The sequence below is a fragment of the Coturnix japonica genome, chromosome Z, assembly GCF_001577835.2.
Source record: "Coturnix japonica isolate 7356 chromosome Z, Coturnix japonica 2.1, whole genome shotgun sequence".
Classification (NCBI taxonomy): domain Eukaryota; kingdom Metazoa; phylum Chordata; class Aves; order Galliformes; family Phasianidae; genus Coturnix; species Coturnix japonica.
The window spans coordinates 1,868,241-1,895,974 of NC_029547.1; the positions used below are offsets into that span (position 1 = coordinate 1,868,241).

The 27,734-nt window shown below is 45.5% G+C and overlaps 3 protein-coding genes across 6 annotated transcripts in view; all 3 read left to right on the top strand.

The window, feature by feature from the left end:
• Window positions 1-2: 2 nt before the first annotated feature.
• ATP5F1A (ATP synthase F1 subunit alpha) lies at window positions 3-7,553 on the top strand. Its single transcript, XM_015848201.2, has 12 exons — window positions 3-173; window positions 1,119-1,197; window positions 2,246-2,415; window positions 2,864-3,037; window positions 3,136-3,302; window positions 3,440-3,588; window positions 4,535-4,686; window positions 4,820-5,044; window positions 5,152-5,259; window positions 6,260-6,404; window positions 6,602-6,752; window positions 7,341-7,553. The coding sequence occupies exons 1-12, from the start codon at window positions 114-116 to the stop codon at window positions 7,420-7,422; spliced, it is 1,662 nt and encodes a 553-aa protein (XP_015703687.1). The 5' UTR covers window positions 3-113; the 3' UTR covers window positions 7,423-7,553.
• Window positions 7,554-8,900: 1,347 nt separating this feature from the next.
• Window positions 8,901-22,328, top strand: PSTPIP2 (proline-serine-threonine phosphatase interacting protein 2). The gene is made up of 15 exons (XM_015848237.2): window positions 8,901-8,981; window positions 13,953-14,053; window positions 15,442-15,519; window positions 16,435-16,469; window positions 17,237-17,343; window positions 18,077-18,139; window positions 18,269-18,367; window positions 18,566-18,611; window positions 18,923-19,002; window positions 19,145-19,243; window positions 19,645-19,741; window positions 20,047-20,128; window positions 20,926-20,960; window positions 21,458-21,515; window positions 21,701-22,328. The coding sequence occupies exons 1-14, from the start codon at window positions 8,949-8,951 to the stop codon at window positions 21,505-21,507; spliced, it is 1,005 nt and encodes a 334-aa protein (XP_015703723.1). The 5' UTR covers window positions 8,901-8,948; the 3' UTR covers window positions 21,508-21,515; window positions 21,701-22,328.
• Window positions 22,329-23,157: 829 nt separating this feature from the next.
• Window positions 23,158-27,734, top strand: part of EPG5 (ectopic P-granules autophagy protein 5 homolog) — a 46,689-nt gene continuing 42,112 nt past the window's right edge. For all 4 annotated transcript variants that reach the window (XM_015848195.2, XM_015848196.2, XM_015848198.2 and 1 more), the window contains exons 1-2: window positions 23,158-23,256; window positions 25,803-26,741. In XM_015848195.2, coding sequence (XP_015703681.1) covers window positions 23,203-23,256; window positions 25,803-26,741 — 993 coding nt within the window. In that variant the 5' untranslated portion in view covers window positions 23,158-23,202. The remainder of the gene's footprint in view (window positions 23,257-25,802; window positions 26,742-27,734) is intronic.

Consider the following 27,734-nt stretch of genomic DNA (forward strand, 5'->3'; position numbering starts at 1 on the left):
ACCTCCCTGCGGGGTGGAGCGAGGCGCCGCCATTTTCTATTGAGGTCGCTCCCTCAGTCGTTCGGCCGCCTCTTCCCTCCTGCATCGCTGTGTTCGCTGCTGCCTCCTCCGCCATGCTGTCTGCCCGCGTGGCCGCCGTCCTCGCCCGCTCCCTGCCGCGGCAGGCCGGCTTGGTGAGCGCTTCTCCTTCGCTTTCCAACCGGGGGTGGGAAAGGAGAGGCGAGCTGCCGCCATCTTGGGGCCGCGGTGACATTGAGGGGCCGCGGCCTACTGAGCGCGGGGCTCACGATGAGGGGCTGCTGTGGGGTTTGGGGTGTGTGTGTAGGGGGGTGAGATATCCTTATCTCAAGATAAGGGATTAAGGGATATCCTTAGCTGAGGGGTGGGGTACGGGGCGTTGTGTCCTTTGAAGGTGAAAGCCGCCCCTTGAGGCCCCATGTCGCTGGGCCTGCAGTGAGCGGAGTATTGGGATCAATCCTCATTCGGTGTGTGAAGGTGAATGCAAAACCTCCCCCCCTTGGCTGGGTGGTTGAGAGAAACTGTATTAATGCTGCACTGCATTGCACTGCACTGCAGATTGACTATAACCCTTTGTAACCCTTTAAGGCATCTGTTTTTCACTGCAGATTGGCTGTAACCTTTCCAAGCATCTCTTATTGCAGCTTTTTTGTGTATCTGTGTGCATGCGGCCTATCTTGTGGTAACCTCGGTTAGGCTGTCCTTGAAAAGGTCAGCCCTCGCTGGGTCTTTCTAAAGAGGGATGTGCCCACGTATTCGTGTTCCTGACCTTGTGAGAGCATCCCCCCTGTTAAAAAGAGGTGTTGCCTGGGAGCTGCCAGAATACTGCAGTGGTGACACAGCGCTGCATAGGAAAAAGCATCTGATAATTTAGAGCAGGCTCCTTTGCTGTCAGTCCCTGCAGGGAAAAAAAAAAAAAAAAAAAAAGGGCTGGATTGGATGCTGTAACTGCAGCTTTTTGGTGCTGCAGCAAAATGACTCAAAATGGGGACAGGATAGATATGCAAGCCTTACTAAAAAAAATAATATAATCTCCCTTCAAAGCATTGTGCGTGATCAAGGAAACTTCACTGTTACTGAAAAAAAATTGCTTATTTTAGGTTTCCAGAAACGCCCTTGGTGCAGCATTTGTTGCTTCCAGAAACATCCATGCCTCCAAAATGGGCTTTCAGAAAACTGGTAAGTCTGATGAAGGATCTATGAAGAATGGTCTGTATTATAAGAATATTGTCTGGTAGTTCAGTGTATGAGGTGTGTGTCTGCTGATTAATCCATCAGGATGTTTGTGAACTGCATTGGAAAGCAAAATACCACTTATGGGGTCCCATCCAGGAGGTGTCACTTTAATAGTTGTTTCAAGGTATACCAAAACTAAAAGAATGATCACATGTCAACTTAAATTCCCTGCAAAGGTTCACCTCAGTCTTTGAGTTCTGTAGAATTGTCTGAAGAGAGAAAGAAAAAATAAAGAAAACCTCAAATTCCATTTACTTCTCTGCTTGGTAGGAATATTAAGGAATGGATGTCTTTCTCAGGCTTGCTTGAATTTGACCTTGTGTCCTTGAATATAACTGTCTTGGCTGACAGCATCTCAATGAGGCTGCAGCGCTGCATAGCAGTGTTTGCTTGTGACCCACCTGACACTGCTTAGACTGACTGAGGATACTGTGAAGAAATAATTTTCACAGTGTTCCTTGGGGCATCCTAGCTGAGGAAATAAGCTGAGGCTTGCTACCAGATTGGGGAAGATGGAGAATACCCTTTAAACAGCTTATTTGGAACAATTTGCTTCTTAAATGTATTAAGTGCCTTTAAAATACACTAGGCTTTTGGGTTATTAATGATTTGGCAGTGTTCTGATGTGTCCAGTTCTCTGCCTGTAGAACTAGCATGTCTTCTTTTTTTTTAGCTGTGCCTGACCTATTCAATCTGATGACCTTCCAGGGAGAAGAATTGCCAAGACTGTAGGGCATTCTGAAGGAAACTGATGACTAAACTAAATGTCTATCCCTATTTTGATTGCAGCTGGTTCAGTTAAGTTGAAGCTGCTTGTATTTGCTGACTGCATAGAAGCTGTTTCTTGTGTCATGCATTGTATTTAAGGGAAAGCATTACTTCCCATGTTTTATAACACAAAAAAGAATGTGTTAACTTGTGAGCACAGGGCAAGCTTACTGAATTCATACTGGGCATTAATTCACTGAATCTGGTTTGAAATATCTTCTAGGCACTGCTGAGGTATCCTCTATTCTTGAGGAACGTATTTTGGGAGCTGACACCTCTGCTGAACTTGAGGAGACTGGCCGTGTACTCTCAATTGGTGATGGTATTGCCCGTGTGTATGGCCTAAGAAATGTCCAAGCAGAAGAAATGGTTGAGTTTTCTTCTGGGCTTAAGGTTAGCTTTCACTAAAGCAAGTTATTTATTGTGGAAGTAGAAAGATGGCTTTTGTAAGAAGAGTCTGATACTGTTTTTGGAATGACCCAGTTCTTTTTTTAATGCTGTAATTTGCCTTATGCAGGTAGTCCTGTTCTTTTCTCTTGTTGAATTCCTAGGCAAGATAAATTTATTTCAACCCTGATAATCCTTTCAGTTTTCCTTAGTAGGAGTGATGAGTGCTATAGGTGCAATTAAAAACATGATAAATTTAAGATTCATGCAGGTTTTGTTGCCAGTATGGAAGGATATGCATGCATCATATGTAAGCAGAACATTGGTGATTGTTCTAAATTAGATGGAGATCACCAGTGATCCATGTTAATTGCATCAATACTAAACTGTTAGGAGTTCAGCATAGATCTTGGTATCGTTCTTCTCATGATATCATGGTTGTTGATTATCGTAGGGAATGTCCTTGAACTTGGAGCCCGACAACGTTGGTGTTGTCGTGTTTGGTAATGACAGACTGATCAAGGAAGGGGATGTTGTGAAGAGGACTGGTGCCATTGTGGATGTTCCAGTTGGGGAAGAGCTGCTGGGCCGTGTTGTGGATGCCTTGGGCAATCCAATTGATGGGAAGGTAAGTGTAACTAAGTCTAACAATACTAAATCTTAAGCTTACTTCTGTGTACAGAGATAGCAGTGTGGTTTTTTTCCCCCTCCCCCCTCTCTTTTAAGGGTCCTATTACATCAAAGACACGTAGAAGAGTTGGCTTAAAGGCCCCTGGCATCATTCCCAGAATTTCTGTGCGGGAGCCTATGCAGACTGGTATTAAGGCTGTGGACAGCTTGGTGCCCATTGGTCGTGGCCAGCGTGAGCTGATCATTGGTGACAGGCAGACAGGGTGAGTTAAATGCTCAAACTAAAAATGTTTCCATAAACAGAGACTTGTGTTCACCTTTGTACACATATGTGTTCTGCACATAACGGAACTGGGAGAAAAATGGGCAGCTTAGTTTAACCTAACTCTGTGTTATGCAGGAAAACTTCAATTGCCATTGACACAATAATCAACCAAAAACGATTTAATGATGGAACAGATGAGAAAAAGAAGCTGTACTGTATCTATGTTGCCATTGGCCAGAAGAGATCTACTGTTGCTCAGCTGGTGAAGAGGCTCACTGATGCAGGTAACATTTTTTTTTCTGATGCTTGAGCTTGGCTAATAGTGACATCTTAGTATCTAGTGCATCAATACTGTGAACTCTTCCAATTAAAAATACAGGTGGAATTCTTTTCTTACTAGATCAGAGAGAACTACTTACTTTTGTGGACAGGGAATCTTTCCAGTGGCTGGAGGAGGGAGTAGGTGGCCTTCTTTTCCCTACAGTGCATTAGAAAACTAGCATGTCAAGCCCTCCAAACTGTTGAATTGCCTCTAAAGGTTACCCTTTGTTTTCTTTTATCAGAGTTTAGGAATTTATTATTGACTTGATTATTGATTATTGCTAGATAGTTAGGCAGGCCTGATTTATAAGCTGTGTCCCACAAGTATTGATGAACTTAACATTTGTTTCGTATGTATGCAAGTCAGTGGGAATGGCAGTTTAGTGAGGAGTCTTTTGTGCCCTAGCAGAGATTACTTGATATCTTCCTTTCAGAAACAGTAACGTTTTCTGACTAAAGTGGCTGCATGTGTAACATATATACATATGATTGCAAATATAGCTCAGAAGAAATTAAGTAACTTACCTCTGGCCTGTTGGTCAGACAGAATCATGGTTAGGAAGAATATTTCAGTAACCATGAAACATTGTATTACCTCCTCGCAAGAGCTAAAAAATCAGACCCGCTGAGCTCTGAGAGGTATCTAGAGCTTAAGTGCGTCTTACTTGAAGTTTAAACCGTACTTCAAGTGACAAGGAAGTCTGCAAGTGCTAGATAGTAGCTGCCATAAATTTACTCCTGAAACTTCCTGATTTACTCAGGCTGATATGTAGGTATGTTTTTCTGTGAAGCAGTGTGGTGATGCTGTCTGGCTTTGCTTCAGCAACTAGTACTTTGCACATTGCATTTGTTGGTTATTGGCATGATAATGTAACAAACTTATGGTTCTCTCTCTCACATTCTCTTCAGATGCCATGAAGTACACAATTGTGGTGTCTGCAACAGCATCTGATGCTGCACCCCTTCAGTATCTGGCTCCTTATTCAGGGTGCTCCATGGGGGAATACTTCAGAGACAATGGAAAACATGCATTGATCATCTATGATGACTTGTCCAAACAGGTCAGGAATCAAAGTTTGCAGATGTCATAGTCTAGCATTGGTGCTTAGAGCAGTGTGAACTCCCTAGGCTTGGAAATTCAAAATTTTAAGTGAGCTACTGAAATTTGAGAGATTTCTCTTTGTTACTGTGCAGGCTGTTGCCTACCGTCAGATGTCTCTGCTGCTGCGTCGTCCACCTGGCCGTGAAGCCTACCCAGGTGATGTGTTCTACCTGCACTCTCGCCTGCTGGAGAGAGCAGCCAAAATGAACGATTCCTTTGGAGGAGGCTCTCTGACTGCTCTGCCTGTCATTGAAACTCAGGCTGGTGATGTGTCCGCTTACATTCCAACCAATGTCATCTCCATCACTGATGGACAGGTAGGACTTGCTCTTTGTATACCAGTACTTCCGTATAGCTCACTGGCAGATCTTAAGGGTTGTCTATAGGCTTCTGAACAAGCTAGTAAGACAGTTTTCTCCTGCAGATCTTCTTGGAAACTGAGCTGTTCTACAAAGGTATCCGCCCAGCCATCAACGTTGGTCTGTCTGTATCCCGTGTAGGTTCTGCAGCTCAGACCAGGGCAATGAAGCAGGTGAGCATGAAACTGCTGTTCCTTATTGCATCAGAGATGAGTAGCCTGGAAAATGTGCTACCCATTTCATTCTTTCATAAAGAGTTATGAATACAAAGGGAATTAAGCTTAGGGTTCCTAGACATTATGAAGTAAGAACAACCTTATGGGATTGCCTTGACATTTCCATTGCCTGCAGGCAGGGAGCAGGAGGTTGAGAGTGAGGGGAAGACTGTCTGCACAGAGGTTTTGTCTGATAAATTCATTGTGCTGAGCTAGCTAGAGAAAATACTCTCTCCCACTTTTTAATCCCAGTACAGGTTAGAAAGGCCACATCTGGAGTACTTTGTCCAGTCCTGGTCTCTCCAGATTAAAGAAAAAGTAGAGATTTCCTGGAATGAGTCCAGTAGAGGCTGAAAAAGATTATTAAGGTCCTGGAGCATCTCCTCTGTGAGGAAAGGCAGAAGGATGTGTTCAACTGCTCAGTCTGGAGATGAGAAAGCTGAGAGAGAGGGTCTTTCCAAGGTTTATAGATATCTGAAGTGGAGGAGTCAGGTTGGTGGGTGTGAACTCTGGTGCTGAGCAGCAACAGAACAAGGGGAAGTGGACTGAAGCTGGAACACAGGAAGTTCTATAGTAATGCAAGGAAGAACTTCTGCAGAGTGAGAGAGTACTAGCAAAGGCTGCCCAGTGTGCTGGTGGAGTCTTCTTCTCTTGAGGTATTCAAGACCCAGTAGGTAGCCTTCCTGTGTGACCTGCTGCAGGAACCTGCTTTAGGAGGGAATTGGACTCAATGATCTCTGTAGGTTCCTTCCAACTCCTACAGTTCTGTGTGTGAAAGGTAGAAAATCAGCTACCAGTCTTTCAGGGAGGCATAAAATGTTAAAAGGCCGAACAGTGTGGGACTTCTAGGAGTACAGACAGTAAGCTGAACAGACAACTTGTGACAGCTGCCTTCTGAAGATAACCTACTGACTACTAGGTTCAGTGGCTGGAATTCATTGTGACCTGTTTCTTGTAGGTGGCAGGTACCATGAAGCTAGAGCTGGCTCAGTACCGTGAAGTGGCTGCCTTTGCTCAGTTTGGGTCTGATTTGGATGCTGCCACACAACAGCTGCTGAACCGTGGTGTGCGTCTGACAGAGCTCCTGAAACAAGGACAGTATGGTCAGTGTCCAGGGTGCAACGTGTCTGCATTTCCCATTTACCTCTTGTGTTGGTCTGTAGCAGCAGTAAGATGTTCTCTGGACATTGCAAATGAAAGCCTGGGCTGTGTTGCATGCAGCACAGAGAAAGCCTCTATGTAATGTTGATGTATTGTGGTAGAAATATTGCTGATGGTATGAATGTTTTCTTTCATGCAGTTCCCATGGCTATTGAGGAACAGGTTGCGGTTATCTATGCTGGTGTAAGAGGTCACCTGGACAAGCTGGAGCCCAGCAAAATCACTAAATTTGAGAGTGCTTTCCTGGCTCATGTACTGAGCCAGCACCAGGCCCTCCTCTCCACCATCAGGTATGATTTGTTATCTTATTTCATCCCAAGAGTACTGATATGAGAGAGCACAGATAGCAATCACTGAACCATGAAGTGAATGTATCCTAGAACACCAGGTTTTCTATGCTGTCTCTGACTGGAGGTTAAATCAGCTTGTCTTCTGTCCAGAGCTCAGCATTTTGCATGCAGCTTCCAGATTAGAAACCCTGCTGGTGCTTTAAGTGAACATACTTCTGTGCCTGTCCTGTAAGCTGATACTGAAATTGCTTTGTGCAGTCAGTTCTCATGTTTTTGATAGCTTTAGTGCTGTAGATTAGGTGCTGCTTACTGCCTGTTACTCAGCTGACTGTGGGGATTGTCCTGCTCTGTGAGCTGGTTCTGGCTTGCTTTGTCCCGAGTTGGATCATGTGCATTCTCTCTCTGCAGCATAACTGCTGTACTACCCAGCTCAGCAAGGCTCTGCTTTGAGAGTATTTGCTAACAAAAGTTAGTCCTTAAACTTCTGTAGAAGGGATGGTAGTAGATTTATTTTTTTCCCTCCTTGGAAATAAATGCGTTGTCAATTCCTATGTCACTTTAGTTTTAACAAAACTCCTTTTTTGACAGGACTGAAGGGAAGATCTCCGACCAGACAGAAGCTAAACTGAAGGAAATAGTCACAAATTTCCTGTCTACTTTTGAGGCATAAACTCTCTATTTGGACAGACCAGGCTGGTTTTGTTGTTATGTGCTCTGACTCCATCAAAGACCTAAACGTATGTGCAACTTGAATGTACAGATCTCACTGAGAATAAAAGTTTCCGTGTAAAAAGGCTTGGATATGCTGTTTTCAATTACTGCTTTTTCTTGGCTGGCTACTTTAACAGTGCACTAGAGGAAAGTTACACTTCTCTGGATGCACTGTTGCTCAAGAAACCCTGAAAAATCAGGGGAGTTTTAATTGTTGAGTAGATGAAACTCCCTGTATAAAAGCTACCTGTAGGATTATGTGGCTGACTGCAGTTTTCCATTGTGACACCCGTGGTTTGCTCATGTAGCTGTCCTCCTTTTCACCAGGTAACTTCCAGAGAGAAGCGTGAAGTCGTGCTCCTCCTCCTGCTGCTTGGCTTTCATAAGATGTGTTCTTTCAAAATCACATTCCTTGTATCTTAGGACAGCTGCACATTTAGAGAATCAGATCTGGTCCTCTGGCTCACACCAGTTCTGAGAAGCTTATTTGGTCACTTTGTGGTTTGGGTTGGGTTTATATACCCAAATATCTTCCATTCCTGACTTACAGGAGTTGATAGGAGGCGTGAGATCCCAGCGTTGCAATGTGTAGCTGGGGGGTGTAGAATCTCGGTTCCACCCCTAGGCTGACTTGCAGCTCAGCTCCCCAGCAGAGCAATGGGGTTTTGTGGCCGCAGGGTGGTGCTGCGAGGCACGGGAATCGTTTGGGTTGTGACGGAGGTTCTTGACAAGCATTGCGGGCTTTGGGCCCTCTTCTGGTGGAAGTATGCATTCCGCTTTTTCCAGCGGCCCTGCCGAAACGCTGATCCCACGTTCAGGCAGTGCTGTAGCTGTGATGTGTGGCTGCTGCAGCGCTGATGGTGACAGCTGTGCTGCCCTGAGTGCTCTGACCATTGTTTCTCTGTCCTGCCATCTTTATATTACAACTTCATTTGGGTTTACCTGCCTGTCTCCAAGTGCTCTCTTCCAGTGCTATCAGATCAGTTGGGAACTGTGCACCTGGAAGGAAGGAAAGAGAGAATTTGTTTTAGGATGTGGATTTTAGTGTGCTCGCAAGAAACCAGACTGCACCACAGCTGATGTGTTGTCAGATTGCTGAAGCCTGAATTCAGAGCCTGGACCTGAAACATGGACCTTACACATCTGAAACAGATCGATGTGTTACTGGGGCAGAAAGTGGACACACGAGCACTAACAGAAAAAGCTTTGCTATAAATCTCAGCTTCGCTGCGTGTGCACAGCAGGGCCCTCGGGTCACAAGTCAGCGGATTTAAGTAAGTGGAAAATGCTTTTTTTTTTTTCTTCTTGCTCTCTCTTTTTTTAACCTCACAGGGCTATCTCAGTTGTCCCTGTGTCAGAGCAGAGGCAGTGCGTTACCGCTGTCGGTGTGAATCAGGCTTTCCTGTCCCTGCGGCCACAGCGGGGTGGGAGGGTGCTGGGTGGGGCAACGCTGGGAGCAGTGGCGGTGCTGGCAGCAGGAGCAGCATGAGGGAGGCTTGGTTCCGGGACCACTTCTGGGTGAGTTGGGGTCTAGGGGCAACAAGAGCGTGACCCAGGGGACGCAGCAGGACACCTGGTACCCCAGGGGGTCCATCTTGTCCTCACACCGGCTCAAGCCCCAAGAGGAAGCTGAGCAATCAGTGGTGGCAGACCTAAAGCCTGCTGCCTGGTTGTGGGCATCCTCTGGCTGGTGCTGCTCATCTGCTTGCATCTAAAAGCCATGCAGTGCTGTGGCTTTGCAACCTGCCCTGTGTGGCTGAAGTAGCATCCCATGAGCTGATAATGCAGGGATGAAGGTATTTGGTGCTGGCTGGACCCAAGGTTTGATATTAATAACTGACTGCTTGTGAGCTATTTGGGAATGCTGCTGTCAACAAGTGTCCTCTGGTGAGCTGCTTCTTGTTTGGGAGCTGATCTTCTGTCTCGCTGCTGATGAGCTGCAGAGGAAGAGTCATAGCTTGGGGGAAGCTGCAGCTTATTCTTTTGAGTCTGAACTGTGCTTTTGGGCATGCAGAAGTGCCAAACGTGCTTATCTGCTGCAGAGTACTGTGGTTGTTTGGTTCCCCTTGGTGTTCCACCTTTCACTGGGGTATGAGAAATTAGGAAACAGGTGCCAAAGTCTGGGCTTTTGGGTCTGTGCCTATCAGAACAGTATATGAGGGTGATGCCCAGGGAGCAGCTCCTATGTGCTGAGTTTAGGGTAGGTGTGGGGTGCTGGGGATGTGTGCGTGGTGATTTTAGCCAACACCATGAACAAGGATAGCTAGTGCAGAGCCTCCAGCATGCATATCAAACTGCATGGGAAATTAAAGCCAGCTTTGCATATGGCTGCTGTTTCTCAGCCACCTGTAACCAGGAAACTTCCAGGATATCCCTTTTACTTTGCACATGTACAGCACGGGGAGGGCAGCCAGGGTGGATGTGGTGGAAATGCTGCCCCAGTGCCTGTCTGATGCTCTGTGTCAGGGAAAATCATCACCATGCCAAGGTGAAATGCTTACAGCCTACAAGCACCACAGCAGGGTCTACATTGCCTGAAAGAAAGAAGGAAAGGGTGAGAAATGGACAGAAAAAAAACAAATTTGGCCAGGTGCAGGGCTGCTGATAAAAGTTCCGTTTGCTGTAATGCAAAGAGAGAATGCAAACTTCCTCCTGCCATTTTTTCTCTGATGCTTGAGGCAAAAAGGGAAGAGGAAGGAGAATGCTGCTTTGCCAAAGCGAAGGATTACACAGGGCTCGGAACAGCTGGGTGGGAAAGGGTGGGTTTGGGCAGGGCTGTAGCTGCCCCAGGATGCAGTGCAGGGTGGAGGTGCTGCAGAAGGAGAGGGTTCAGTGCTCCAGCTGATGGAACACCATGCCATGTGTATGAAGAAATGCTACGTGTGGTTAGCTACATGATTTAGGCTATAATTTTGCTTCTGGGGTGACAAAACTAAATGTAGTCGCCCCATTTGCTCTTGAACCTTTTCTTCTGTTTCCTTCTTTATTTTTCTGCTCACCCTGTTTGGTCTCAGCATAAGGTGCTAAATTCCCTTCTAGGGCTTGGCACCCCAAGAGCTGCTGTGCTCTGCCCTCAAATACTCCTGCTTGCACCATGCTTTGTCCTGCCCATGCTTGCTGCAGCCTGCTACAAAAGTAAAAACATGCCAGAAATGCTCTTTATTTCCTCTTGCCCTGTCTGCAGTGATCTCTGAGAGTTGACCAAGCACGGCACTGTTCTCATCTGTGTTTCTTTTGGGTTTTTTATCTTGTGGCCTACTGTTCTTCTTGCATTGTACAAGCTCCCTTCTTTCATTCTGATGCTTTACATGAGAAGCGCCCAGTTCTCCCCAAGCCTCTTATAGCAGCTTGTTACGGGCAACTCATCAGCAAGAGCTGGGTGTCATGAGAGAACCTGTCTCTCATAGAAAGACATGGGGAAAAATAGAAACTTGGCCAAACTTTGCCTCTAGATATGTATCTGTGCAGGTTGCCAGGCCACAGGGGAAACTTCTGCTCCTTACAGAGATCCTCACAGAGGTTTTTCTTGACCTCAGCAACCTCTGTAGGACCTTAAGCAACTTTGAGACCACTGGCTATGAGCAGGAATAGCACGTCCATGTATCGTTTGGTGTTTCTAAACACAGAAATAGACATCCGGCTTCTGCAGTGCTTCTCAGAGCAGATGTGGCTGAGTATTTCAAGCAGTGGTCCACGAGCAGCTCTTTTTCTCATACCTTTGTACACATATGGTTTGTGTCTGGAGTCTGGGGATTGATCTGAAGCATCTGAGAATATGTGAGCAAAATCTCATACGCTGTATCTTCACAGTGGCCTGAAACACCACGCTTTTTAGAAGAGAAGTGGCACTTTTCCACCCGTGCTGCAGTGTGAATCTCACACCCATGCTGCAGTGTGAGTCTCATATTTCTCACTGTGTGAAGCTTTGTGCTATTTCTCCTTCTTGAGAGCCTTGGGAGTACAGTGTGAACCCAAAAGGGCAGGAATGGGAATTTCCACTCCTCCGAAGCGCTGTGGACTTGGGAAGCATCAGCTGCTGCTTTGTCACCTTGAAATCATCTGTTCACAGTTTCCATGGGCTGTCCTCTAAATAGCACATCTGCTGTTAGTGCTCTGGGAGAAGGGCTTTGGGGACCTTGTACTTTGCAGACCCAACACTGGATGTGGACTCTGGTTTGGTGTACCCAAGCAGATCTCTCCCCATTAAACTCATGTGGTGCCTTCCTCCCAATGCATTTACTCCAGACATAGAATCACAGAATACTTGGGTTGGAAGGGATCTTAAAGCAAATCCAGTTCCAAACCCCTGCCATGGGCTGTCTGCTCCTCCAACTCAGGCTCCCAGGGCCCATCCATGGCCTTAGGCACCTCTAGATACTAACAGCTCTGGGTAGCAGTGCCAGGGCTTCACAGCCCACTCAGAAATGAATTTCCTTCCAATATCCAATCTCTATCTGCCCTCTTTTAGTTTGAAACTGTTCCTCTTTGCCCTATCACTATCTGTGTTAAAAAATCAGTCTCCCTCCTGTTTAACAGCTTGCTTTCAAATACTGGATGGCTGCAATGAGGTCTCCTCAGAACCTTCTCTTCTTCAAGCTGAACAAGCCCAGCTCCCTCAGTCTTTCCTCAAAATGAAGTGTTCCAGCCCTTTAATCATCTTAATGGCCCTTAAATGAACGGCTCCATATTTTACTTGTACTAGGGGACTAAGCACTGGATGCAGTACTCCAGATGGGGCCTTACTAGGGCAGAGCATAGGGGGCATCCTCTTTCCTGCCCTCTGCCATCCCTCTGTTGACGCAGCCCAGGACATTATTGACCTTCCAGGTTGTAAACTCATGTCCTGCTTCTTGTACACCAGGACCCCCAAGTCTTTCTCTGCAGGGTTGTTCTCAGTGAGTTCTTCTCTGAGTCTGTAGGTACATCTGGGTTTGCCCCAAGCCAACACCCTGCACTTGGCCTCATTGAATCTCATGAGACTCATGTGGGCCCACTTCTCCAGCCTGCCCAGGTCCCTTTGATGAACCTCTTCTCTCGCATAACCTCGTGCCTTATTACTGCTAAAAACTGGAAGGACTCAGTGGGCATGAGAGTGAGGACTTTCAGGGTTGTTTGGTAAATGTTTGGTTCTACCCTGGCCTTCTTCCCTTTCCTCTTTCACTGCTCTCAGCCTCCCAAGGTCAGCCATGGTGGTTCTCTGTGTTCTTTCCATGCTGAAGTCTGCCCAAAGGCTGCTGCATACAACCCTGCCCAGCCCAGCTCCATCACAACCCCATTGCAACCCTTTCTGTGTCTATATTATTTCCTTTGAAATGGGGTAGGAAGCCAAGTTAGGATGTTCCTGAGTTTTGCAACTATCATGTAGAGCCATTTCAGTGCAAGCGTGCTTCCTTATTTTGCAGATCCGATTAGCAAAGAGGTGACCTAAATTGAGAACCAGTTGTGTGTTTTCAGAAATAAGCTCGTCACGGGGGGAGGTTTGTGCTCAGTAGGGAAACAGAAAGTGTTTGGAGATCTCAGAAGGTCCCTGCTCCCCCTCTCTCATGTGTGGAGCAAGACTGGCCTGGGATTCCTGGGGATTTCCTGCTGCCCCACTCTACCACAGCTCTGCTTTATCTCTTGCTTTTTGCCACTGATTTTAAGTCCCTGACTGCTTAAGGAAGTCCACAATGATGAAATCCCACATTTACCACAAAGATCAGCCCTGTTCCTCCTCAGTTCTTGCTCTGGGTGCAAATTCCTGAAAAATCCCTCTCTCTACTGTCAGCATTTTCACAACCAGCTATCTGCTTGCTGTCATATAGGCTTGGAACACTTTCTGCATCTCTCTACCCTGCCCTTATTGCTCTTCAAGCTTCATAATAACTATTAGCAGCTTTTGATTCCTTTCTCACAGCTTTGTATCTGCTCTTGCCATTGCTTCCTTTCTGCAGCCTGTTTCCCTGTTCCTTCACGTGACTTTTCACACAGCTTTTTACAGAAGGTGGCACATATACACCTGCTTTAATAACCATTACATTAATATCTGTGTGATTTGAGAAGAAAACACCAGTTCCTCAGAAGCCTATGGGAAGCCTATAGAGGCACTGGGGCTGGGACTTCTGGGTTTTGTGGTGGTGGGTGGCAGGCTGAGGACCTCTCATGGCCCTATTCGACATATTAAAAGCCATAGAGAAGCAGCTGGAAAGGACTTGATGCTTAGGGAAGTGGTCTCTCAGTGGTGTTTTGGACTGATGTGAGCAGTTGCTTATCACAAGGCCACAGAGAAAGCAGTGCTGCTTGGATGCACCCACATGCTGTGAGCAGCGAGGGAAGCCTGTAGCTCACTGATGATGAGTACTTTATTTTGGGGGTTTAAGGTCCCTTCCAACCCAAGCTATTTCATGCTTCTGTCAAACTGTGATCACCGTTCTCATCACAGAATCATAGAATGACTTGGGTTGGAAGGGACCTTAAGGATCCATATGAATCCCATTCTTGTGTTTTCAGAGCACGGATCTGACGAGCACAGTTGGCTATGACAGCATCATCCAACATCTGAACGATGGCAGGAAGAACTGCAAAGAGTTTGAAGACTTTCTGAAGGAAAGGTACGGAGCTGTGTCTGACAGTGGGTTTGGTTGGACCTGGAAAATGAGGCAGTGGCACTACTTCTATTTCTTGTATTCCCATTTTGGTTTCCATCATGCTTAACTGTCCACTGTCATAAAGCACCTTTGATTTTTCACTCAGAAGGAACTTGCTTTTTTAACGTTGTCCTTTCCCTGCACAGCTGGTCCTGTGGAATCTAGTCTACACCTGGGTCTTCTCAATTGGGAGGCAGTGATGGCATTAGTCACAAAGCCCAGAAGCATACTAGTAAGGGCATCACCCAAATGCCTCTTGAACACTGACAGGAATAGGGCATCTCTCCAGGAAAACTGTTCCTGTGTTTGCCCATCCTCAGAGAATTGTGGAATAAACTAAACAGCTTTCTGAAATGTTTGTTTCTCTAACACAAATGCACATGTCTATGTTGTTGATTTCTGTAGATGTAGAATCATTAGACACTTCAAAATGCAGCTTCTTCTCCTCTGCCTCCCCACCACATTTGTCCAAGGCTATTTTGTCCCAGGTCTTGTATTCACAGGTTTGCTTTCTCCAAGTTGTCAATATCAAAATTACATTAACATAGGATTGTTCTACAACAGTCTTGATATTTAGCCTACTTGTCTCATTTGGTTGGCCTTGAAGTGATCAGGCAGTTGATCTTTGTAGGTCTCTCGGCTCCCTTCTATTCTACTTCATTCTGTTCCATCCAATTCTATCCTATCCCATCCCCTCCTCCAGGAGACCGTCTAAAGTAAACCTTATTTCCTTGTTTACTTTTTAAATTAAAGCTTGTTTCTACCCACTGGCCATGGACAGCAAGGTCATCTTGTTCAGATGGGGATATCTATATTTGACCATGCAAGTCTAGCCCTGAATGTCTGTACAGAATTCAAAGCAAATTCTTAGACAGCAGCACATGGGTTTTCTTGCTTTTCCCTCTCTTTTTCAAGAGGCGAGGGCAGTGCAACCTCCCAGAGATATTTACACATGTTATTACCACAAGGTCTGGCCTCTTCAGATGTTGTCTTTAAGGACCGGAGGCAGGCAGGAGAGCACATCCATTAGCTTTGAAAAGTGCTGCACAAGTTTTGAACAGCTGAAACATCCCAGCTGAACTTCAGGCAAGTGTAGGGAAGCTGAATGTCTATGAGATGCCTGTTTCATTCTGTCACATTTGGCTGAAGTCAGGCAATAAATACTTTGGAGGGATGGACTGACAGACACTGATGATCAAGGAGGTAAATGTCCATGCTGTCACTTTGATGTGACAGCCTGGGATGTTCTTCACACTCACTGTTCCCTTATTTGTGCTCTTCATGAAACTCTTGCAAGCAAGTTTCAGTTTCTGACATGAGATTTTCCTCTCATTTCTCTCTTTATTCAACAGAGCAGTTATAGAAGAAAAATATGGCAAAGAGCTCATTAACTTGTCAAAGAAGAAGCCTTGTGGGCAGACGGAGCTGAAGTAAGTTCAGAATCCAGTGCTTTTTGCTTCTGTAGGTGTCTGTAATTGGAACCATGAATGAGGAAGAGGGAGAAGGAAGAGGGCAGAGAGGAAGAAAATAGTGTTTAGATGTCACTGGGACACTACCAGACATTCAGAAATCAGTCTTGTGAATGAATAGTCAGTTGGCCTTTGCCTTTGCCAGTAACCAAGTTGGAATTCACCATCTTCCCACCAGCTGTAGGCTAACCAAAGTGTCATGGGCACACAGTCAAGAAGCAGGCTGGTGACTGGCCAAGGGTCAAGAGGCCTTGGGTTTGCTCCTCGCCCTTTCTGTGGCCAGAAGGAAGTCAACGTACTTCCTCAAGTCAAACCACGTGAATATTCAAGTCCAGTGCTTTGTCACCCTACATGGATATTGTGGCTGCTGTGGTTGGTTTAATGAGTGTCCCTTGGCATTTTCTGCTTGATATTTTGGTTTGGTATTCCTTGACCAGCACTTGTTTGCAGTTTTATATTGGGCTGCCAATTTTTTTTTCCTTCTGAAATCTTCATGACTTTGTTTTAACAGGTAGAAAAGTTCCCCACATTTCCAAGCACTCACCCCATGCAACACGTAGAAAATATCCACATGTTCTGAATGATACGTTTTGGAGTTTGTTAATAAAGTTTGTTTTGAAACCCAAAATTTAGTAGCATCCAGTGTTCAGGACAAAGTTGTAAAGTCAAACTGAGTGAATTGTGTTATATTCACTGATAAAGGAAAACCTGGAAGTGTGAAGAGAGTAGATAAACCTGTTTGGGGATGTTTTCTCTGCTCTTGAGTGAGGGACTTGCTCTCCAGTTCAGAAGTGCTCTGCTGTCACCAGCAATTGAATCCTGCACTTCCATCCAGTAGTGAACTCTTCTAATGCTCTGCCTGCGTTTTTTTTTCAGTACCCTGAAGAGATCCCTGGATGCTTTCAAGCAACGTAAGTAATTCTTTTTCATGCGATGGGACACTCAGCAGTGCTGAAGCCTTCAGGTTATTGCTTAGGAAGAAACAGAGGAACCTCCAAAACTGTGTGATATGGGATATGGGATCCTTTTTTTCCAGCTCAGCTCAGAGCATGGAGTTTGGAATGGAGTTTTCCAAGGCATGAGTGTCAGAAATCAGTCCTCTACCAGCTGAGGCATTAATAGCTCTGAGCCTGGAACAGCTTTAGGTGTTGAACCATGAGCTACAGCTTGTCTTACATTCAAATGAGCTGCTTTGCTTGCCGGATGGACATTTCATGGTATGGCTGCTCTCCTTCTGCTGGACCAGTTCAGTGTGGCCTTCAGCGTGAGCCAGAGATTTACTTAGCAGTAGCTCTTCTGTGCTCCAAGGTGCTTCTCTGCAAGCCTGGGGCAACATTTCCTTCTGACTGATGCTGTAGAGTGTGATGTGCTGGAACATGCATGAATTAATCTGGATGAGGAGGAAAAGCAACTGTGCTCATCTTAATCACTTTTCTTAGCATGAGACTTCCTAAATGAAGTGCAAGTCCCAGCATGACTGTGGAACACTTTCTGAGTAGGCAGACTGTGCTTGGAAGCTGCTTTGAAAGCGCTGCTGCAGCTGCAAGGAAATTCACAAGGAGGGACTGTGGGTCACTGAGTCAGTTTGATCTCACCTAGAAAAGCTGGTCTGAACAACAGAGTGTTTTTATGCATACACACACAAACACAAATATGTCATTTTTTCCCCCCTTTGCAGAGATAGATAATGTGGGACAAGGTCACATCCAGCTGGCACAAACTCTTCGGGAGGAAGCAAAGAAAATGGAGGATTTCAGGGAAAAGCAAAAGCTTCATCGAAAAAAGGTCAGGCACTGCTCTGCCACCTTCACTGCAGGCCATTGTCTCACCTGCTGTCCCACGGACCCTTTTGTGTCCTTGTGCCTACGAGGGTGAAAACGTTCTGAGCTCCTTCCTACATGTTGTAATGATGCTGTAACTCTGCAGCAACCCCTGACTTCCTTCTTCTCACCAGTGTCCTTCAGGGTTCTTTGAGGGACAGAGATAGAAAGCATTCCTCCATTGATGCCAGCCTCAACTAGGAATGTTTTTAAGATGTTCAGATGGCGTTGTATGATCTACACAGTGTCTGGTAAAATCTGCAAGCTCTTTAACTTCTTTATGGCTTGAGATTCCCTTGACTGGAAAACAGGAAAAGCTGTCTGAACCAGAGGCTTATCAGGACTTAGCAGAGGTGGGTGAGCTTGCCAGTTCTATCTGGCTTTGTGGAGATGATACAGTACTAACATTGTTAGTAATCCTTTTTACATCTTCTCAGCATACACAATAGAACCTTAGATATGAGTGTATAGAAAGATGAATGTCCTGGATGGGTTCTGTGAACCCTGAAGAGTTGCAGCTGGGTTGGAGCTAGATGATCTTTAAGACTCCTCCCAACCCAAGCCCTTTTATGATTCTAAGATACTGGAGTGCCTAATTCCAGGCAGAGGAAGGTCCTTACGGCCATTATTGTGATCCCATCGTATGGTCCATGACTCTTTCTTAACCCATGCTGACTCTGGCTCTCTTGTCTTCACAGATAGAGCTCATAATGGAGGCAATTCACAAGAACAGGAATTTGCAGTACAAGAAGACCATGGAGGTAATGCAAGTGTTCTGCTGTCTCTTGCCTGCATGTGGGTTAATGCTGCTAAAATACACATGCATGCAACCATATTTGCATCCCATTTGCTTGCTGACACATTCCTGCTCTATATGGTGTCACTCCTAGGCCAAGCGGCTCTATGAGCAGCGCTGCAGGGATAAGGATGAAGCAGAGCAGGCTGTGCACCGCAATGCAAACCTGGTCACACAGAAGCAGCAGGAGAAGGTAAGGAGGGTGGGTGGCTGTGCAGCATGGAAAAGGAGTCTCTCTTCTCACAGGTATCCTGCCCCAAGTCCTGAGAGAACTCAGTTCTGGGGTTTGGGTGGCATGAATGGGCTGCTGACCTTCCCTGGTGGAGCTACTCTGCTGTGGGTGATCCACCAGGGCTCTCCTATACCTTTCTTTCTCCCCCATCTTTGGCAGCTCTTTCTGAAGCTGGCTCAGACAAAATCAGCTCTGGAAGATTCAGGTGAGCATGGAGATATAGCATACTGGTTTTGGAGGGGGGAGGGGCATCCTATGGGGTGGGAGGTGGGGGCTGGAAGCTGAGCCATAGATCCTCAGAAACTTTTCCAGAGATCCAAGAGGCAACACCTGTCTTGGAGTAGCCCATATGGCCCCAAATGCCCTCAGTCTTGCTGTGGGGCTTTGCATCCCACTGAATTTCTCACCATGCTCTCTGTGCCCCAAGCCATTTTTGGCCGAACAAGGTACCTTCCAGAAAAATACGTAGATATTTTAATCAATATTAACCAGCTGACAATTTGATTTCCCTTACAGACAGGAGCTACCAGCAGAGCATTACTTCACTTGAGAAGATCCGGGAAGAATGGCAGAAAGAGCACATCAAGGCTTGTGAGGTAAATGCCACAGAATTGTTTCACAATACACTGTGGTCCTTGAACCAGGACATGTGAACAATAAGTCTCAGAGGACACCATCCTCAATTGCACTCATGGCTGTACTGGCATGGGAGACACCAACCTGTCCTTGTCATTGCAGTTCTTTGAGGCTCAGGAGTGCGAGCGCATCAGCTACTTCCGCAACGCCATCTGGCTTCATGTCAACCAGCTCTCCCAGAGCTGTGTCCAGAATGATGAGGTGAGTCCTTCTTTCTCTTTTGGATCTCCTTTTGAATCTCAGCTGCCCACCTGGGTTCTCTTTTCCCATCTTTTTGTCAGGCTGTAGTAAAAGCAATGATGTCCTGAGCACAAGATTTTCTGATATTTGCAGTTGGAAAAACAGAGAGAAAGAAGAACCGTGAATGAAAATGTATCCTCAGCTCTCTGCCATCAACATCATATAAAAGCACTCACTGCTTTCTCTGGTTAAAGAAAACTGTGGTTGAAAACAGTGAGGCAAATGAAAGGCAGGGGGAGGTGACCTTGACAAACATTACACAGGATCAAGTCTCACTCCGTATGAGACAACTGACTGACTGAGTAAACACCTTTTGGTTTCTGACCTGATGTATAGAAATGCTTCTCGTTTTCTTTCTGCAGAAATATGAGGAAATCCGCAAGAGCTTAGAAATGTGCAGCATTGAGAAGGACATTGAGTTCTTTGTGAATTTACGCAAAACTGGAAGCTCAGCCCCAGGTAAGAGCTCAGTGCATCCTCCCAAAGTAGCACTGGTTTGCTTCTATTCCTCATCTTGCTGCTGTCCTCATCAGCATCAGTTTGGATGCAAAACCCACTGATTTTGTAACATCTTCCTCTCATAATCTGGCATGCAGCACCAGCCCCTGGGGATAATCTCCTCTTTTTGGACCACTTAAGTTCCAATCAAACATTAAATACCAGTCAAACATCTTCCCAGAGATGGGGGGGAAGGGCAGCTGAATGCCTTTGTTGGCAAGTAACAAATTAAAGGTCTGCACTTTGTTGTTGTTACCTTTTCATAGCTCCTATTGTTTATGAAAACTACTACAATACTCAGAGGAATGTGACTCCTGTGAGAAGTCCAGCTTCTGTACCTATATCAAGGTAAGGCACATAAAATGAGCAGTCAAAATTGCTCTTGCAAATTATGCAATTATGGTCTGTTGGAAGCTTTGGCAGTATTGCAGGAAAATGTTCTCCTTGCTGTGTAGTCCATCACTCTCTACAACAGGAAATACTCACTTGTGCTGCCTGTTACATCATGCTCAGACCCCCTATAGCTCATCCCCAACATAACTCATCCAACTGCTTTTTACCCCCCGTTGTCTTTTGAGACCATCTCTCCCTTCTAATGGTCTCATGGCTGGGAATCTTATCCTGAAAGTACTTTTTTCTTGTGCCAAGCCCATTCCAGAATCCTGTGGATTGAGGTTATTGGCAGCTGAAAAGAAAGGTAGCCAGGGGAGTATTGAGGTCAGGGTGGAGGAAGCTTCTGCCATGGGGAAGATGAGGATTTGGGGCTAAAGTCTCTTGCCAAGGATGAATATTCCCTCTGGCTGTCACGTCAGGAGAGAAGTCATGCACAATTATACCTTCTTGATGTCTCAGCCTGGGTGGAGGCATGTGAAAAGGCATCCCCTGGGGCTCACCTGTGAATGGTTTGCCATTCACAGAGTGCATGTTTTCCTCTCCTGCGCTAGGCTGTTGTTGGTGAGCTCACCATGACATGCTTTGGTACCAGTTATCCAGAAAGCCCAGTACGGCCAAAGCTCTGCCCTCCCATGAGCTCTGGGAGGGTGATCTGGGAGCTGCAAAACCTGAGCAGCTGGGCTGGTGCCCTTGGATATGAGGGGATCCCATAGCCACTCAAATCCTCAGCTCTGTGGTTTTTTTTTGTGCAGGAGGGGGCCTCTACCCACCCCGACCAGTGGGCCAGGTGAGTTCTGTGGCTTCTGACCCTACAGAGTATCTCTTTGATCTTGCTCTTCCCCATAGAATCATGAACTTGATCTTTCTAAAGGGCTTGCTTGCGGTCCAGCTCCTGCTACAAGTCCAGTCTCTGTGGAAAGATGGTGGGATGTTTGCTACTGACTTTGGATACGATGATTAATCTAGAAGTTCCTATCAGAGCTCTCTGTATGGGAATTTATGAAGACTCAGAGTGCTTAAGCTTGGAGTCTCAGCAGTCTCTGCACTTTAGGCTCTTCTCTGTTTAAATAGCATGAGTTATATCACTTCCAGGCCGCTCCAGGGATGGGGTTCTGCAGCAAGACTCAGAATAAGCATGTTCTGTTTTGGCATTTTGGCAAATCAGCTGATCTCTCTGAGCCCCATTCATTCCTGGCTCCCATCCCTTTAACACAGTTGGCTAGTGCATGGTGGTTTTGCCCTGCATAAAGTCTCTTAAGACATTTTTTGTGCTTTCTGTTTTAGGTGATCCTGATTATGCCACAATCGATGGCTACAGCTTGATACACCACTAATAGCCACCGTAAGTACTGAAGAAAGGGATTAATAATAGACACAGCTACAAAATAAGAATGGTGGAAAAAGAAAAGCCACCACTCAGGGGGATGATACTTGGAGGTGGTTAGTGGGAAGGGACAGTCATGTCAGCCCTCTTGTCCTTGTCTGAGCTGAATCTGTGACTGAGACTCTGTTGATCCTGTTCTGTAGGTTCTTCAGGCAGAAGACACTGTTGGTCTGGCCAGCACAGCAGAATTGGTGTTTTCACTTATTCCCAGCTTCTCCATTTCAAGAAAATATTTGAAGACTCTGATAATTATTTGTACACGCAGAAAGTACCTACTAAAAATCTTTTCCTTTGGTCAGAAAACTCCTTGGACAGATATCCTGTCTTCACACTCAGGAAGAGTGCTTGTAAGCAGCAAAGCCTCCTTCATGGTTCCTACAGGCTGCTGCTGCAGTAGCAGCATGTTGCTTCATGGCAACTATCTACTCCATAACACACTGCACAATTTCTTTATGGGGATTTTTCAGCCTACAGGGTACAATAAAGGCTGTTAGGCTGAATACTGATGTCCAAGAAATTTGGATGGCTCCTTCAGACTCAGGGTTGTGGGGATGGAATGCTGTTTCTGCATTAGATATCGAAAAAGGCAACTGATCTGAAGGAGAAGATAATGTATTTGTGTTTTGTAACTTGTCCTTAGAAACCTTGATAATTCTGTGATTCTGTGATTCTGTGAAATAGTTGATGTAAAAAGTAGAAGTACTGTGTATGTTAGTAGCATATTTTAGAAATATAGTTGCTGAATTATGTGATTAATTCTTGCTTGCAAAACTGCAATAGTTTTTAAATGTTGCAAATAGTATGGGTATAGTATTATGGACTAGAAAGCATATTGTAAGGCTATTCTGTTTGGATAAGAGACCCTCAGCAAAAGAAAAACAGACTTAACAAACATCAAAGAAGCCAGGGCCTCTACACAAGGCTGGATTGCCTCGCTCTGTGGGTAGGTTGGGATGCAACAGGAAGACATCAAGATACTCCCCTCTATCGTCCTTCCAAGCTTATCTCTATCCAAAGACAAGCAGAAATAATGACCAAGTGTTGAGTGGGCCAACGCCATAAGTTAAATAATCAGCAATACATGCTTAGCTATTAAGTGTTTAGCCAGTATCCATATGTTTAGTTGAGTGTTGGGAAGATTGTGAACCTCAAGTACTCAGCCAATGAGGAACCAGGGGAAAGAAAGAGATAAGCATTGAGTAATAGAGCATGAGAGATGTAATGCTGCTTTCTATGTGTGCTCCTGCTCGCAGGACGCCATTGCAACTGCAAATAAAAGCTGCTTTATCTCAGATACCGTCCTGGTAGTTTATTTGGATACTTCCAATGGTGTTTGGGTTTGAATGATGCTGTGTGAGGATGAGTTTCTTCCATCATGGGGCATTCTATGACAACTAATACAGGGGATCCTGAACCCTGGTAGGGAGACTCATAAAAGAACTAAGTTGAGCAGCGCGCCCGTCCTCTACCCTTTTTGTCCCTCTGAACCATCCGTACCATCCCTAGCAGCTGATTGGCCAAACGCGCTGTCCCTCTGAGCCTTCAGTGCCTTCCCTAGCAGCTGATTGGCCTCGCGCTGCAGGGGGCGGGGCTAAGCCTCCCCTCTTCCTGTTGTGCCCAGAGCCGCTGTGGTGGCGGCGGTGTCATGGCGGAGGCGGTGAGGGCCCCGCGCAGGGGCCGCCCCAAGGGCAAGGCCAAGGTAGGGGCTGTTTATTCTTATAATGTTTCTAAACTCTGGATTTTCTCTAAAACATGAGGGGGAAGTTGATAGTGAAGGGCGTAAGCAAGGTTTTTGCCTGATGCTGTGTGGTGTTATGGGCCAGCTGGGACCTGTAGTGTGGGTGTTGGTAGGCCCACATTGCTCCCTATGGTGGTTGGGCTTTAAAACACTCAGAAATAGAGGCCGTCATTACAAGGCTGTGTATTCATGTGTATTCATGTGTATTCAGTGTCCCTTTGTTGCTGCAGGTGTGGGTGTAGCTGTGGTGCTGCTTTGGTTCTGTGATTCCTGGGCTGGAATTCAAGGAAATGTTTGAAATGTTTTCCATTGAATGATATTTCCCCTGTGTCAGAACAGTCAGCGTGTCATAGTTTCTGTTTTGATTCAGCTCAGGTGGTCAGAGTGGATGCCCCGTCCTTGGAGGTGTTCAAGACCAGGTTGGACGGGGCCCTGGGCAACCTGAACTAGTAAAGGTGTATGTTTGGTGGCCCTGCTAGGCAGGGGGGTTGGAACTACATGATCCTTGAGGTCCCTTCCAACCCAGGTCATTCTGTGATTCTGTGTCAGGTTTGAAGGTTGCTGTGTGGAGGAATCATTCTTCCAGGAAGGCTGTGAATCACAGCTCATTAAAGACACATACATTGGTGGCAGCTTTGCCCTTTGCCATCCCTTCTAGCTGTAATTAACTGCTAAGTAATTCCTGGGTGATGTGTGGTGAAGTGTCATGTGTAAGAATCCGGAGTGCTTTAGCATTGCACGTGACACGTTCCTGATGTTTGTTTTTGCTGTTGTTACACTCAGCAACACAAGTTTTGAGGACTCATCTCAAATGCTGTGTCCGGGTCTGGGGCATCCAGCACGAGAGGGATGTGGTGATGTTGGAATGGGTGCAGAGGAGATCCACAAGGATGCTCAGAGGGCTACAGAACCTCTGCTATGAAGGCAGGCTGAGGGAGCTGGGGGTGTTCAGTCTGGAAAAGGGAAGGCTCCATAGGGACCTTTAGTACTTACAGGAAGCTTATAAATAGGAGGAGACTCACTTGTAGCAAGTGTGACAGGATGAGAGAAATGGTTTTAAACTGAGAGGGGAGATTTAGGATGTTAGTAGGGAATTCTTTACTAAGAGGGTGGTGAGGCCCTGGCAGTGCTGCCCAGAGAATTATGTCCGCCCAGGTACTCCAAGACAGGCTGGGGCAGGAACTGGATTTAAGATCTCTTTCACTCCAAGCCATTCTGTGATTTTCAAAGCATCATAGAACACATGAGGAGTGTTTGAAGATGCAGCCTGAGGCCAAATCACATCAAGGATGGTTTCATTCCTGTGCCTCAGTAAGGGTCATAAGCTTTTGAAAAACAGCTGACCTTTGAATTTCCTTCCAGTTGAAGCTGTTTTCTGATAAAAGAAGCCAGAATGTGTGCAAGCTGGGAAAAAGGATGGTTTAGCTGAGGAGCTGCTGGTAGATGTCAGTGAGCATCCCAGTGAGTAGCACTGAGTTATTGCACAGGTGATTCCTGAAAAATAATAGGTCTCCTTCTGGCATGAGGTGTCGTTCACTGAAAATAGTGCTGTTTTTAACTTAAAGGGTAAACCCTCAGAGGCAGACTGAAATCTCAGATTTCATGATTTGCTTTTATCTTGGTGCAGGACCTGATTTCTCTCATCCTTTTTCAGATGAAAAACCCATTAACGTTATGGCATTTTTTTTTTTGCCTTGGAATGAAATAACTGAAAGGCACGTCATAAATATTACAAGGTTTTATTTATTATTATTTTTTGGTCTAACAGTAGCATTAGAGTGTCAGAAGTATTTTGTGATCAGGAGTGTTTGCAGGTTTTAACGTAACAGGAAATGCACTGAAAGCAAATCTACCCTATTAGCTATTTTGTGAAGAAGCTTTGACCATATGGTTCAATTCAAAGTAGGCTTGAGATTGCAATTTGGAAGGGCCTTGCCTTCTCATAAGGCAAAGTCTTGTCAGCTGCTGAGAGAAAGTTTGTGTGAAGTTGTAAGTTTGCAAAGCTGTCATCTCTTCTTCGATCTTGAAGGGGCATTGGTCCATGATACCTCTTTTCAATGTGTATTATTTCAGGGGTGGTATTAAGTATAATTAAAAGATGTGTTCTAGATCTTTCTTTGTTCCAAAATTACTTCTTGAAAGTAATTTTCTGACCATGAAGTAACTCTGTAAAACTTGAGGTCAATTTGTTTTTGTTACACGGATTATTTATGAATTGGTGGAACATCTCGTTCTAGGATGTCTGTGGCTTTTCATGTGGAAATATTGAAATGTCTCTCAGGAGCTGACCAAGAGAACAGACACTGATGCACAATATTTGAAGGGTAGTTAAAGACTGAGGATCTGTGCGGTGCATTTCCTTTTACCTTATTATTTTGAAAATTAACCTCTTAAGATGCTTATAGAGTTGTGGTGTTGACTAATGGTGGGTTTTTTTTGTGATGGTGGGGTGTAGGATGTGAGGAAGGGGGATTTGATAGTTAATAATGCTATTAATTTGTTTCTAGGAGAAGAAGAAAAGAAGTCACGAGGACTCCCAGATACGAGAGCCTGATGATGTTTTCCTCCCTCCTGTGGCAGAAGTGTCTTCTCAGGCCACTAAAGTGCAAGTGGAGCAACCAGGAGAATTCACAGAAATTAAGCTCAGTGATGAAGCAGAGCATGGAAAAGCTGTGACCGATGCATGTGACATCTCCCTCAGTAATTTAAGTTTAACAAGCCAAGGCTCTTTGACAGCGGTTGTAGAGCCTTCAGCAGGTGGAGAAGAGAGTGAAGCTGGTCCTTCACATGAGGAGTGTGGAGGGGATGTTGAGAAAAGTGAAAAAAGCAAGGTGGACAAACCTCCCAGCCTTGTGGATGCGGTTGCTAGTGGATCAGGAAAAACTGATGTGATGGGCAGTTCCTGTCATTCCAGTGCAGCTGTGACTCAGGCAGTAGTGGGCATTGCAAGGGGCAAAGAAACTGAAAGTGTACAAGATGTTAAAAGTCCTCTTATCCGTTTCTCAGAGAAGCCTCCTCTGAGTCCTTCACAGCCCTGTGAGAAGTCCAAGGCACGTGTTCATTGTTTGAGGTTGAAATCAGTTTATCCAGACTTGTCAACAGAGTTGGCCTACGAGAGCCCAACCATAATGGCAGTCAAACCATTGTTGCACAATGAAAGGCTTTATCCAGAGCTGCCAACTGAACCCGAACTCGTGCCTTTTACCAGAGAACAGCTGAAAATCTTTGAACCCTGTTCATGGCTTGAGAATGTTGACTCCTACACAGAGGAATTTGAAAGTGTTGCTCATCAAGACAGGCACGAATTTTATGAACTGCTCCTGAACTACATGCGCTGTCGGAAGCAGCTTTTGCTGGCAGAGGCAGAGCTGCAGGCTATGACAACAGACTGCCAAAATATTAAGGGGAGGTTATGGACTTTTAAAGAAGAACAGAAGACTGTGCAGGTGCTGTTATGGTGCTACTTTTCAGGCATAACTATTTGGTTGTGATTCTGAATATTTGATCACTGTTCTGAAATACGTTTTTGACTTTGCTTTTTTTTTTTCTCACTAAACCCAACTTTGGATTTCACAGTATCATCCTGCTGAGTTTAGGACAGTTTGTTGTTTGATTACAGAATCCAAGTGTGGGGTAGTAGGATCTGCTTTGTTAATCTTTTTTGGGGTGAGGCATGTGTTTAAGCTGTGTCCATCAAGTTCTTCCTTTAGTGTTGGGTTAAGTTTGTGCCACAATACTTGCAGAAAATGGAAGATGTATGTGGTAAGATAGGGCTGTCTGTGGAATGTCAGACTGGTCACAGTGATGGTTTCCCATCTGGCTTGCTGCCTGTAGTGATAGTTTTCACTGACATCATTCCTGGTTGTGTCCCATTCTCAGAGGTGCGTATGTTGAGGAGTTGGAGTCATGCAGCCTTTCATGTGACCCTGTTACTGGGAGCACAGGGCGTGTGACTTACATCCACCTTCAGAAACAGTTGCTCCAAGTGTGTATCTGTGGTTACAGTCACTGCTGTGGTGCTCTTGTAGCTTTGTAGCGCTGCTGCTTTCAATCTAGTGGGATCTGAGGAACTTAGTGCAGACATCAGAGGAATGTTCCCCCTAAACACATTCAGTGTAGTTCATTTTTGGAGCTTTATGGTGTGGGAGTGAGTGCCAGCACATCATCAAAATTGCTGCAAGGTGTTTAATACCAATGTATGTGGTGGTTCTCACTATTCCTGTGTGCCCATCTAAAGCTAGTGCCTCTGCTGTGCACTTCCTCAGAGTTTAATGCTGAGTGCTGGGCAAATTGGAATCTTTTTGTTACTTGAGACGTAACTGACCTGTATCACTGAATCTCACTGGATTCTCAGCTTTGTGCTGTTAAGCTCCTACATGGAGAGCAGTTTTGGCTTCAGTCTTAATCCCTTTGGTGCATTTTATGGTTGGCTAAGCCTG